Below are 14,255 nucleotides of genomic sequence, written 5' to 3'. Positions count from 1 at the left end.
CTAGCATACAGGGATTATAGGCAAGAGCCTGGCTACCCAGGGTCTTTTGAAATTTCATGTGAACATTAAGACACAGAAAGCAATCTTAAACCACTGTTAGATCAGGTTTGGCACAAAGGAACAGCCTACCATGAGCACTGTGGCTAGAGGTTTACCTCTAAAAGTCAGTGGCTCCCTACCTACCAATGCTGTGACTCTATATAGTTCTTCATGTTGTAGTGACCCTAACTATGAAGTAATTTTGTTGCTATTTCATAACTGTAATTTTGCTACTATTATGAATCATAATATAAATATATGATATGCAGGGTATCTGATATGTGACTCCCAAAAGGGATGAGACGCTCAGGTTGAGAACCATTGCTTTACATGGAATTCCAGGCAGCGAAGTTCATAAGCAAAAAAGTGACCTTCAGGAGTTACCTTCTCAGGTGGCAGCCCAAGGACAAGTTGCCAGAGCCTCAGAGTACTTACTTCATTGCATCTGCTTTAGGAAGAAACTTCAAGCTCCAAAACAGACAGTAATCTTTTAGAACAATTCCAGGGACATAATTTTCAAGATTCCCTCAAAAGGGAGGCCAGTAAGCATACACAAGAAAGACCAAAGCATTCAGCTCCAATCCAGATAGTGTTTGGTTTAGTTTGTCCAGGCTGTTGAATGGACTGTACTCATGCCCATTCCTGATCCCTTGGGTTTGAGTGAATCTTGGCTGGCTTTGCATAGCAGCTGCAGACAGCCAATGCCTCCTTTAGACACTAAGGCCTTAAGAGGCCGCACTGGCTAGGCAAACAATGTACCACAGGAGAAAAATGTCATTACTAATCCCTAGAGCAAGCTTAATCCTTCTGTTAGCACCCTGCTATTGCCATACTTATCAGTTAATGATCACTGTCCTGGAATTGACAAAATGAGGCCATACCTGGTTCCAACATCCCCTACCCCAGTATTCTGCAATACAAGATAATAAATGTGCATTAACCCTGCAGATGTTCTGCAAATAGAAGGCAAATAGACATACAGGTCAGTATAGGGCTTCCAAATCATCCTGCACAGTCCTTACCTACATCCACATGGCCTCCTGATTAGGGAAGGTGAAGAATGTTGTGGCCTCTACCCCTTCAGAGCCTCTTCCTCCCCAGAGGCAGGTACAGTGAGACTTCCTTGCCTCTCCCAACAGTCTACCCTTGTTCAACTGCTAATTAAGACTCTAAAGCCTTCAGAAGTTTTCCACCAATCCCCCCACCAACCCCAGGAAGATAAATTCACATAGATTTTGCTCTATTTGTTGACAGAGACCAAGACTGGCCCCATTTTCTATCCATTTTCTATCCCTTCTTGAATGGTTTATGTACTTTACCAACTCAGTTTATTCCCTGGTCTTTACTAGTCAAATTCTGCTAGCCATCCTATATCATCAAAAATGGTTGCACAACAGGGCTCATCAAACCAAATGAGCCTTCTCGACTATGGGAACACAGTCCTGTCTTGCCTGGTGAATGACCATTTCGACCTTGTGCTTTTCTTCTTTACTACCAGACATTTTTAGACTCCAGGAGATCCGTAATCTCTTCAAGCTTTGAGTATCCTCTAGGTTTAAGAAGTACAAGCCAACACCTCCATTTTATCCTGGTTTTTGTTTTGTTTTCTTTTTTCCAGTTTCCTTCTGAAACAGGCTAGAGTGAAGGACTCTAGCTGCATGTCCCACTGTAGTTTCTCCTTTATACATGCAAGTTCCTTTGTGTAGCCAATCTGGCCTCTGTCCCATTTCTTATGCAAAACAGCAACCTTCCAGTGATTACAACAGCAAAGAGACTGACCTAACATTCCACACCATATGGCAAGATTCAGATCTAATACCTGCTGTAGATGGTCAACTCTCAGACAGCATAGCTTCAGCTGTCTAAAACTGATAACAAGAAACTGCCACTGCTCTTCCCAAACTTATCTTTGGTTTTGTTAAATCCTACCACCTCCATCCAATGTTGTGGAAATTCTCTCCATGGGGATAAAAACACACTCCCCCCACTAAAGAGTTTCATTGACAAACCAGCTTAACTTGGTGAATCCATAAATGTATTGGGGTTACTTACAGTCACATAGGTGACCCAAAAGCAGCCATACAGTGTATGTATGTATACAGTCTCACTTTCCCCGAGTTTGCAAAATAATGGAAGTCAGATGCCATCTGTTAACCTGCCACAGTATATATATTCTAGTGCCTTCCTGGACTAGGAGTCCACATGAAATCAGGGCAGACTTATACACAGCTGACTGGAAAGTGTAGGAAGGAATGATCCAATAATGCTCCTCTTCTCTCCTTTCAATCAGGGAACATCAACAGTCCAGAAGCAAGGGCATAGCTGCTCTGAAGGAGCTGATGCCTATCATGCTCAGAGCACAGCATTCTACACTATGCACAGAGGCAATTTATCAACCTGAGCAGTTCTGCAGGGCTAGTTAGGACTTCACAATCCCACACTGAAAAGACTGGTTATGGCTGCTTCCCAAGCTGCAGGGAAGGAGGGTTTGCTAACAGTTTCACCCAGTCATGAATTTGTGGTATGAATGCATCATGTTGCTGAATTAAACATTTTTACTCAAAGCCCAATTCACAGAATCCTGAGGAATGAGTAAGATTAACTTTGGGCAGCTGCAGACATGCAAGATGCTCCTAACATACAAATGAGCTCAATAACCTGCATGGAGTTCAGTGTTTGCATTTGACTTCTAGACTCCGTTCTCAGCAAAAGTCCAATAAATAAAAGGCACACAAGTTTCCTGATTAAGTATTTGAGAAATGTGAATGAATGGGTGGATTTTAGGTCTTAAAGACATTTTGTTTTATGTTATGTTATAAAACAGTAGAAAGGGGAGCATGCTGTAGGTTTCTTTGTTTCTCTTTCAGTTCATCTAACTTGAATGTACCTGAGCACAGGATCACTGTGTTTACCTCTAATTAGAAAGTTCTGGACAATAACAGAACTCAACATCTAGAAATAGTAGACGTTTTTTTGAGTTTGCCAAATACAAAAGTGTCTTTTATCTGAATCTTTTGTCTTGTATATCTCAATATATTATCATTTAAAATCATCACTGTTACCAGGTGCTGTAGTATGCACCTATTATCCCAGCACTCAAGAGGCTGAGGCAGGGGGATCATAATGCCAAGGCAGCCTGATATACAAAGGGAGATGCTATGCCAACCACAACAATATCCACCATTTCTATCTGTTATATGCTTAAATGGACAAGATAAATGCTAAGCATATAGTTACTTAAAAACACTTTCCCTGAGCAATTCTGCTTGTAAACACTGGGTCTTACTATGTAGCACAGGCTGGCCTCAAGACCTGGGACTGAGCAGTTCTTCTGCCTTTGCCCCCAAGGAGCTGAGACAACAACTGCCCTGGTCATCATGCTAAAAATTTGATAAGCACATGTCTCACTGTCCATTATAGTTTCTATTATTACATGAACAACTATTTTTGTTCATATGCCATGAAGCACATGAGGACACATACTTCTCTGACATACAAACATATACAACACATTGCTGCTGCTATAAGTACTCCAGAATAACCTATATAGGATATTTAGTATTTTCATCCTGCTCCTTGAATATTTTTCATAGGCTTCAAAAAACTTGTGAGACTCCTTTCAGATTTGGCTTAAAGTCAGTGAAGTAACAAAATGTTTGAAGTTACTGTCCACCTTATTAGCTCAACAGAATCAGACCTTGGCCTTGTCAGGCTGATCACAAGTCTCACAGCCCAGCTGTTCCTCTGGAAGCTATCAGCATTAGGACAGATGGTATAAATGTTCCCTCACACATGGCTAGCCATAAGTAGAGATCATAATTAAAATAAATTATAACACATCATTTACAACGGCCCTTTTCAGAATAAATCCCATAAATAAGAATCAAAAGCAGGATTTTAAGAAACAAGAATTTAGCAAGCTAATAAGATACCTGAGTATGTATGTGTGTGTGTGTATATATATATATGTATATACATACATATATGCATGTATATATATGTGTATATATATATATATATATGGAGAGAGAGAGAGAGAGAGTATGTGCATTAGTTACAAGTATATACTTGAGATTGATTTCCCTCCAAACCAGGTATAGATAGTACCATACTCAAGGTAGTAAAACCCGAATTCATGATGAATGTGGTGGGCTCCACCATTATTTATGATATATATGAGACTACTTTAGACAATTTTGAAAGTGAGAGCATGCTCTCCTAAATATTCATGAGTAGATCGCCATGAGTAGAAACTCACACTGAGCACATCAGAAGCAAATGAGCTAAATAGCAGGAACAAGGTTCTCCAACTGTGGAGGCACAGGTCCTAGAGTCATGGCATCACCCTGGGAACACTGACTCCTTTTTAAGTTGTCATAAGACTGGAACAGTCAGTCAGTAATTATCAGGGCAATGGTGGGTACATTCCTTCCCATTTAAATCACATTGGCTGTAACTTACAACCTACAAGAAAGCCTTCGGTGCATATGTTTGCTAATAAAACACTATACAAGAGACAGGAACAGTGAGTAGAGAAAGGCACAAAATGCTAGGACATCCCTGGCACAAAGAATTTGACTGTACTTGGAATGTAAGCTGAGCACTTTCACTATCTTATTAGTATTGGAATTTCATTTCTTCTGTTATCAGACTCAACTGTATCTCTAACAATTCATTATTTAATCCTACTACCAGCAAGTTTGGTCCCTGTTCGACCAGGACTTAAAATTCCCCTCCAGGCTTCTTTACATTTTATCCATTCCCACCAGGACAGATTCTGAAGGTAACTTCCTCATACGCACAGAGGGAGCACATCCAAGCTCCGACTCTATCTCAGAATCCTCTTGTTCTATTTAACTTTACGTTAGCTTCTTCTCTCACACTCTCCACCTACTGTCTCACTCAGTGCAAAGTCACAGGTCCTTCCCACTGAGGCTTTGCTGTAGGTCCACTCAAAAAAATGATTAAAATGAGCCAAACATTTCCCAGTTTGCTTATAGGCCACTTGGATCTCACATAGTTGGAAATATGTTTGAAATCTTTTGCCAATTTTTCTACAAGGCAATCTATTTTCTCTCTCACATTTTATTGTTTAGCTTGGACAGACCAAGAAGGTACAATATTTCTTGCTTTTACATGGGCTGATATTAAAGAATTAAACTGACACAAAATGGTCCAAGCCTACAAGAACAAAATATTCATATGCTAATGTGAATATTCATATGGATATGGAAAATTCATATATTCATGATTAAGAAATGTGAATATTAACAAAATATTCAAAAATAATATGAATAAAACTTTATAAATAAATGCATAATTAGGAAATGCGACTACTAAGTATGGGAGCACAGGAAATGCAATTATTAACTAATAAATTCGGTTTTGCTAGCTCTCTTGCAGCTAAATAAATTCCCAAAGAGATACAGTAAAATTCATAACTTCATCAGAATAAATTAATGATGACATAGAAATACCAAAAATTCTAAACACTAATACTCTACTAATACTCTAGATAGTAATTGTTAAAACCTATTCACTTGAAAACATGAGTATCTAAAATCTGTTAGAAGCTATGTTATGCAACAAGAATAAAAATAAAGTTATAAATCAACAGTAAAATCAACAAAGTGAATCCATCAAGACTGGAAGACAAAAAAACAATATATAGAAGATTAATTGATCAGTTCAAGTGATGTATACCTGTGACCCTCAAATTCCGAAGGCAGGGCATAAGATTTAAGAGAATCATGAGTTTGGGAACAGTTTACTTTTATGTATTCATACAAAAGAAATTAAGTATATTCATTTGAAAAATAAATATCTATAAAAGGTATGTTGTAAAAGTCACATCTCAAAAAACTCTAATGTCCACTAATAGGTAAGCATATACAGATTGTGCAATAAATCTAACACATGGAATACTATTGAACAAATGAAACAGTATAATCTATCGAGTAATGGTACAACATGGATAAACCACATAATAACTGATGCTAAATAAAAGAAACAGAGACAGAAATTAATATCTAAAAAGGATAGAAAAATGATCAGTAGCAGCTCTGTGAGTGGGTGAGGACCTGACGAGGAGAAAGGGACTTGTAACTTGTAACTTGAAGAGGTAACTTGTAAGGGTTAGGTTACTACCTACTATGGCCATTACTGTGAACACCATGATGGTATGTATCATGAGTATATGCATAGATCGAATCTTATCAAATTATACATTTTATAATTGGAGTATGTTATCAACCAACTATATAACTGTCTGTTGTCAAAAAAAGAAAACGAGTAATGTAACAAACAAACATTCACAAGCATCAGTCAATCATTTTCATCACTTACTTCCGCCCAGTGTGCCTGGTCAGTCGAACCATCAGGCTGCGTGCCTCTTCGGAGCTGGATTGGGTGTTCTTCACAAATGAAACTGGTTTCTCCAGTCCATGTGTTTTCAAAAGCTCGGACACACTATACATTAAAGAAAAAATGTTCAATATTGTTCAAACAATGAGAATAAATATGTTAAGAAGTTAAATTATTATTAGAGATGTGGTGGAAAAATAAAAGGTTATCATATATACATAAGATCCAGTATTATATATTACATTAATTCTTACCAAAAATAAAACTCATAATTATATATCAAACAACATAGTTCTCACTGGCTTTTTCTAGGCTATATCTAGAATAAATGATCTGTTCTTCAAAAGATGAAATCTATAACTCAAAATCTTTCTGGCAAGCCGCCTCCACTCTAAAAGCGTGCACAGTAATAAGGCAAACATGACGTTAGGACTAGGCTTCAAAGCTTGGCAATATACAAGCAATATGGTGCATGGGCATTCTGTTCCCCTAAATGAACTTAAAATATTTTTACACTATCATCTCTAGTTTAAGTGAATAAAAAGACTGATGGCCTCCGAATAATGACGCTTTTCTACATACACACTATTAATGAAATGATGTCACCAGTAATTATACATTAAAAGAACAGTTTATTATTTTTGCATCCTTCTTTCCTTCCTTCCTTTACTTGTTTGTTTGTTCATTTTTGATGCAAGGTCTCACATATGCCAGGCTGTCCATGATCTTGCAACACACCTGAGGATGATACTCAACTTCTATTCCTCCTACCTCCACCTCCTAGTGCTGGGATAACCAAACAGGCCACCACATGTACATTTTAGAAAAGAGACAGAGAATCAAAGCTTTGTACACACTGAACAAGTACTCCACCAACTGAGGTACAGTCACAGCTCCTAGTTTTTATTCAATTTCATAGTATAATACTTAAAAAATATTTTTATAGTCTACTATTTTCATTTTGTAGTATAGTATAATTTTATAATATAATACTTTAAAGTTATAATATGTATATACACATAAAAATGAATGCTAATAAATAATACTCAACTCCCTAAAGGGCACATTAAGAACAATTCACTCTCAGAGAAAGACAGCTCAAACTCAACATTACACTGTAAATTTAAGAATATCCCAACAAAAACACATTAAAGTTCTAACACAGCTTGATATTGTGCATTTCTTATGTGCCCAGAAAGTCTGAAAAACTTTGGTTTCTTAATCCAATAGCACTTTCACCATCTCATGAAATAACTATTAGAGTTAAGAAAGCCATATGTAGAGGCTCACAGCCATCCATTGAACTGAGTACATGGTCCCCAATGAAGGAGTTAGAGAAAGGACCTATAGAACTGAGGGGTTTGCAGCCCCTTAAGACGATCAACAATATGAACTAACTAGTACCCTCAGAGCTCTCAGGGTCTCAACCACCAACCAAGGACTGCACATGGTGGGTCTGATTGTTCTGGCAGCATGTGTATAGTAGAGGATTGAAAATTCAATCTTCAATAGGAGGAGAGGACCTCGGCCCTGTGAAGGTTCTGTGCCCCAGTGTAGGGGAATGCCAGGGCCAAGAAGTGGGAAAGGGTGGGGTGGCAGGCATGGGGAAGGGGGAGGCAACAGGGGTTTGTTCTTGTTGTTTTTGTTTGTTTGTTTGTTTTTCGGAGGGGAACTGGGAAAGAAGAAATTTACGTATAATAAAGAAAATATCAAAAACGAAAAAGAAAGCCATAGGTTCAAAGGTCACACAGCTATTGAGTAGAAATGTTTGGACTTGAATATAGGCTTATCTGGCCATGGCATCTCATTCCTATTACCCCAACACTAGAAGGCTGAAGCAGAAGATCGCTGTGAGATTAGAACTAGCCTGAGCTACATGGCAAAATGCTTCTGAAAAATCATACATATATACAAACAAAAAAAAAACAAAACAAAATAAGCACACACCTATAAATAACAATACAAGAGTAAGTATTAGGGGCAGGATAATTATCTGTGAGTTCAAATGCACCCTGGTCTACATTACTGAGTTCTAGGTCCCAGCAAAAACTACACCAGGGAGGAGAAATACTAGGGTTGGGAGCACAGCAGATGTGCACGCATACTCAGGCTTATCAGGCCCATATCCCAGCCCTCTGCTACAGTAAGATAGTGCACACATCATTGAGAAAATGTTCAAGAGAGTCAAGGGACTACATGTTCAAACTAAACATGAGTGACAGGCAGGCCATGGGCACATCTTCGTAAGCGCGGAACAAAAAGCCTTGTCTTTGTACTCACCTGAGAATTTTCTCCAGTTGGTCTACCATGTCATGAAGAGATGAGGTTACCTTTGTACTATTCCTAAAAAGAAAAAGAAAAATTAGGTTTACAAGAGGGTTTTAATAAAATATAAAACAACTATACGAGGAGGAAAGGGTATTTCTCTTACACATAATATTACACTGCCCAAATGAAATCTGAGGCTTATTTCCTATGTACCATCCAAAGACCTCCAGGTCCTGCACTATATCCTTAAGGTACTGCTAGCATAATATGACTATCAGGCCCATCTCTAGTCATACCCAAAAGCATATAGCAAAGTCACGTATGCCTATTTCACTGAATCAATTCAATAGATTAAGATTAGAATTAGTGGAATCCAATATTGGAAAAGTGAGCACCAAACAGCTGTTTATTGTCTTAAAATCTTCATTTCAACTATGTTCATACATTACTTTATATTTGCAAATGAGGAGAGAACTATGTCCCCATGGGCTCCTTTATAGTACAATTGTAGACTCTTACTACGTGTTTTTCTAAATGACTCTAACTTTTCACAGTGAAAAGACCAGTTGCCCGATAAATGGTGTAACACTCTATCATAGCCGACTGCTTTCCTAAGGTGTCACATTGTGCACTGCTGTCGAACACTATCCTGTGAACGTGATATCTATCACCACTTTCATCTGGTGAAGCCATGATGCGTTCAGGAGCAAACCCTGAGAGTGGGCCTGTTGACAGCCTCTCAAGAAAGGAAGAAGTGGAGAAGGTCAGCAGACCCTTACATGAGGTTTCAGCCACCCGCTGCCCCTCCACACCAACTGTATGTGATTCTGACCCAGTGTCACATGGTCTGGGGTTTAGCAGGTATTACAGTAGATAAAACTGTGAACAGTTAACTGAAGGCCATACTCCACCTATACAGAAGTCATCACCAAGTTCAGACTTTATACTAGTGTGGCTGCTCTGGGGTCATCTACACGTATGGCACCCATGCCACATAAGTAAGACCAATAACCTCATTAGTTCACAAAGCTGAATTTAGAATTGTCCTCTGGTCAATTGTTGGCATCCTACATGAGGAAAGCACTTACTCATATCTCCTGAGGAAAAACTCACTAATGCCGGTATAAAGTACCTATATTAGCTGTAAGCTATAAGGTCAGCCCAAAGGACTGATGGGATTTGGGTTAAACAGCTCGAACAAGCCTCCTTTTTCCTAAGGGATGTTGTGGTATCCAGTGTGTCTTGGTTCATTAAACAAGGGGGGTGAGTGTTAGTGATGCTCCTATGGTAGCTGGATAAGTATGATGGTAGCCAATCCACTACTTTGTAAACACAAACTTCATCTTGAAAACCAAAAGGTCAGATTCTGGGATAATACTCTGCTACTGTTCAAAAGTCACCTTCCATTCATCTTTTCCCTGTATCCAAGTATATGGGAACAAGAGTTACAGAGTAGATTGAAAACGTGGTGATAGCTATCATCCGGCTACTAAAAACTAAACAATTCCCTGACATGAGATGAGGGACAAAAGAAACCTACAACAAGGAAGCCTTCCTACCTAAAGAGTAGATTTTACTGAGGAAGCTGAAGACCAGTGAAGCTAAGCACTTTGGCCGAAGTACCAAAGGTATAAAGATGAGGGTGTTGCCTAGTATTGAGCATCCCTGTGGGATACTCAGGAACTAGACTGCAAAGGGAGAGGGGATGACAACTACCTGATGTCCAAGGAAAAACTACTAAATACAGACTGAGAAGGAAGAATTCACAGAATAAACATAAGCAGTCTATATATACAAAGATAAAAAAAGAAAACTAAAGCCCAATTTAAGAGCCAAGAAGTCAGTGCTGTACTTTCAGAAGATTCTCCTTACAGTGCCATGTTTCTTAGTTTCCAGTATGTGAGGATCACATTAAACAGAATGATATCAGAAATTATAATTACAGTGGACCTCCCATATAGTAACAGAAAAATGAAGGCTATCTCCAGACACCAAGACGACAGACAATTTTAATTTCATCTCTATATGGCTCCCCTTTAAATTTTGAAGGGCTGGGGTGGGCTCAAGTCCATGTGAATACTGAGCATGCACCCCACCATTGAGCTATCTCCCATACTTTTGTCTTTCTTATAGTCTCAAAGTTTTCTGTTGATGACCACTTAGAAAAGCAATGCCTTTGTTTTAAATACTAGACTAAGAAGCCTGGGTGAGCTTGGCTTCCGGGGTTCCTTACCCACAGCCCCTTTGTGGGAGGCATTCTAGGATGTCATAGCAGAGGGAGAGCTGGTCACTTCGTTCGCAGTTATAGATGCATTCAAGTGCTATGGCCATCAGCTGGTCCTCGTCAGGGATAATTTTTTGCTGCAGCTAGGAAAAATAAAGCATGTTGGACTAAAAGTCAGTTGTTCCATATCCCAGCACCACTGTCAATAGAATATTAAACAGTGCCATTAATCAGCCAAAGAAACAAATCTTGATTTTTCTGTAGCTTGCAGACTTTTGAGGTATTTAATAATTCTAGATGAAATCACACTTTAATTACAGAATCAGCAAAAAAAGATCATTTGTAACCCAAAAGCTTCATCTATTAAAATCAGATTCTTCAATTTATGACCCATTCCAGATAAAGCAGATGCAAATAACAAATAACACAGTGAATTATAAAGGCAGTGACATTAAAAGTAACATTTCTAACCCCCACATCTGAATTCTGTGTATCAATTACAAAAATCTATGAAATTCCTGAAGTAGTATCACAAACTATAGAGCCTACCGTTTCCCATATGCATCCCATGTAAGCATTCCCTACACTGCACTACTGTCCCACTCAGTTGGAGAACCACAATGCAGTGGCACAACCACCAAGCGCACTCTAGTTATGGAGCACAAAGATGGCCACCTCAGGCCTTGTTCCATATAGGATATTGGTTTGCTACTTCAAAGCACAGATTTCTATTCTTGGAGTATCTTATGAAACACAAAAATAATAAAAGCAAATGGTACCATATTTTTCTCGTCTATAAGGCCGAGATATTACCAGCACCCTCCTATGAGGGTACAGGAAAGAGTAAAGCCATTGCTATACATGGAAAGCTTATGTTACCACACCACAAAAACTACGACAGAGGTTTAAGTGGAATAAAAGAAGACAGGAAAAAACATAGAAACAGAAAGGAAAGTGTGAAACAAGATCCTGGAGCTCCATGGAAATGGAGCCTATAGTCCTGAGTGTGCAAGGCAAGTATTCTACCACAGAATGAAAGCCCAGCCCTATTAGAAGCCTTTTGTAGCTAAGTAATTTAGGAGATTCTGATAATGTTGTACTTCAGTATCTAGTAAGCATGCATCACACACACACAAACACACACACACGATATAAAGTGAGGGAAAGAAGCTGCCACCCAGGCACTTTCTTAGTAAAAGAATTATATCAACGGGTGTAAAAAAAAAAAAAAAAATCAGTGACAGTTCAGAGAAGTAAAGTTTTCTGAAGCAGATGAGGTAGAGGATTTCTACAAACATCTTCAAGACAATATGAAAAATAGTATCATTAATTTGGAATTGACAAAGTTATACTCAAAGTTATAAAGTGACTGATAAAATAACCATATATGGAATAAAACAAATTATCAATACAGGTAGAAATTGATAAAAGTAGCTAGCCTTTCTAGATTCTTATTTTAAACAGGGTACCATTCCTAGTTACTTTTCTACATTAATTTATAAGTCCTCCTAACGGCCCTGTAAGACTAATTTCAGTATTATTCCTATTTTGTATAATGGAGTCACTCTGAGGCCCAAGGAAGTCACATGATTTGCTCATGGTGGGAAGCTAGAAAGTCCTAAGGCCTGGACTAAGATCTCCACCCCTGGCTGCAAGGCCTAAATCAGGGAGCATGAGTTCTGGAGGTTCTGCAAATGTGTGCACATGCAAACAGAGCTAGGAAACTGAGGCAAGGCATGGTAGCCAATAGCTTACGAGGGAAGAAACCCAGTGTATGAAAGCTCTGAAACACCCCCAGACAAGGGCAGCCTGGGCAAGCATCTGAAGCAGAAGCCAAGCCTTGATATTTCACCTGACCCACTATCTCCTGCTCTCCCCATCCTGAAACACTAAATTGCCACTTCTCGTATCAGTGAGGTAGAGCTTGCATTGGATCGTCTATACACACAATTTTATACTGAAAGTCTTTCAGTATGAAGAGTAACAGAAGAGCCTTTTTGCTTCCCTGCAATCTCATGTTGGCCTCATATCAAGACACAGTTTTTCATTTTAAGTCAAAGAATCTCAATGTGCTGCCTAGCTATTTTCTAATTCCTAGTTCAAGCAACCCTTCTGCACCCTTCTGCTGCAGCCTCCCAAGTGACTGGGACCCCAGGTGGTGCCACAATGTCATACTATTCTAATATCATGAACCAGCTGCCCTAGAGAAAAGATTAACTATATTCAAACTAGTTAGTAGTTGCTATCTATAGTAAGTTTGTTCCAAAACCCGGTAGAAAACAAAACTGTAGATGCTCATGTCTTTTATACAGAATATCACTTTTGTATATGAGATACACATACTCTGGTCCAGATTTTATTTCATCTTTGATTACATATAACAGTAGAATGTGGTTGCTATACCAGAACAAAATCAAAAGAGAAATTTTACATGTTTAATACATGTAAAATTTTTCTTCAAACATTTTTGATCCAAGCTTAGCTGAAGGCAGTTAGTTAATAAAAAGGATGCAAAATGTGCAGTACAGAGGTCACATTATGTTTCTCCCTAGCATGACAAAAGGCTGATGATGTCTCCTTGCATTTTCCATATTTCACCCAGGATATGTTCTCCAGGACTCAGTCTGCTCAGGTCTAGTGTCTACCAGGAATGCAGATTGATTTTCCACTTCATACAGACTTCACTAGGACATCCCTAGGTGCTATGGCTTCTGATGTGTGTCTTGAGCATACCAGCCTAGTAAGAACTGGTTTACTACTTTAAGAAAGATCCGATTTATCTGTGTATCTTTGTTTGACTGTGATATTTTCCTCTCAAACCAGTATGCACATCTTCCTTAAAACAAGACATTGTACCCACACACACACAAACAAAAAAAAAAAAAATCACAGCACTCAGAAAACACTGTTGACTCTTGCCTGTGAAGACCCCTCCATGGTGTCTCTACTTACAGCCTAAGAGAGACATTTTTCACTCTCATCATTCCTTCCTTGGTATCATTGTAGTAGCTATTAAACTACCCTTCTTTCTCAAACCAAAAGAACATCCACCCAGAAGTACTAAAAAGTCGATGAACTGAACGTCACATAATTAACAGCAGGTTATCAGCTGTGCTGTACAGCAGCAAAAAAATCTAACAGAATCAGAATGTAGAAAAATAAAGTCATAAAATTACACACCATGGGGGCTGGAGATATAGATCAGCGGTTAAGAGCACTGGCTTCCCTTCCAGAGGTCGAGGTTTTGAGTTCACTTCCCAGCAACCACATGGTGGCTCAAAACCATCTGTAAAGGAATCTGATGCCCTCTTCTGGTGTGTGTGTGTGTGTGTATGTGTATATATATATATATATATATATA

General features: G+C 38.7%; 1 protein-coding gene across 5 annotated transcripts in view; it reads right to left on the bottom strand.

Annotated features, from left to right (window-relative positions):
- The window catches only part of Nbas (NBAS subunit of NRZ tethering complex), a 386,817-nt gene that overhangs the window by 270,055 nt on the left and 102,507 nt on the right, over positions 1-14,255 (bottom strand). For all 5 annotated transcript variants that reach the window (XR_004114347.1, XM_031356464.1, XM_031356465.1 and 2 more), the window contains exons 26-28: positions 10,904-11,037; positions 8,683-8,745; positions 6,385-6,507 (exon numbers count right to left, since the gene is read on the bottom strand). Coding sequence is in view for 4 of the 5 variants with exons in the window: in XM_031356464.1 (XP_031212324.1) it covers positions 6,385-6,507; positions 8,683-8,745; positions 10,904-11,037 (320 nt within the window). In the remaining variant the exon portion in view is untranslated. The remainder of the gene's footprint in view (positions 1-6,384; positions 6,508-8,682; positions 8,746-10,903; positions 11,038-14,255) is intronic.

Source organism: Mastomys coucha, unplaced genomic scaffold, assembly GCF_008632895.1.
Source record: "Mastomys coucha isolate ucsf_1 unplaced genomic scaffold, UCSF_Mcou_1 pScaffold6, whole genome shotgun sequence".
Lineage (NCBI taxonomy): Eukaryota > Metazoa > Chordata > Mammalia > Rodentia > Muridae > Mastomys > Mastomys coucha.
This window is presented reverse-complemented; position numbering and strand designations above follow the sequence as displayed.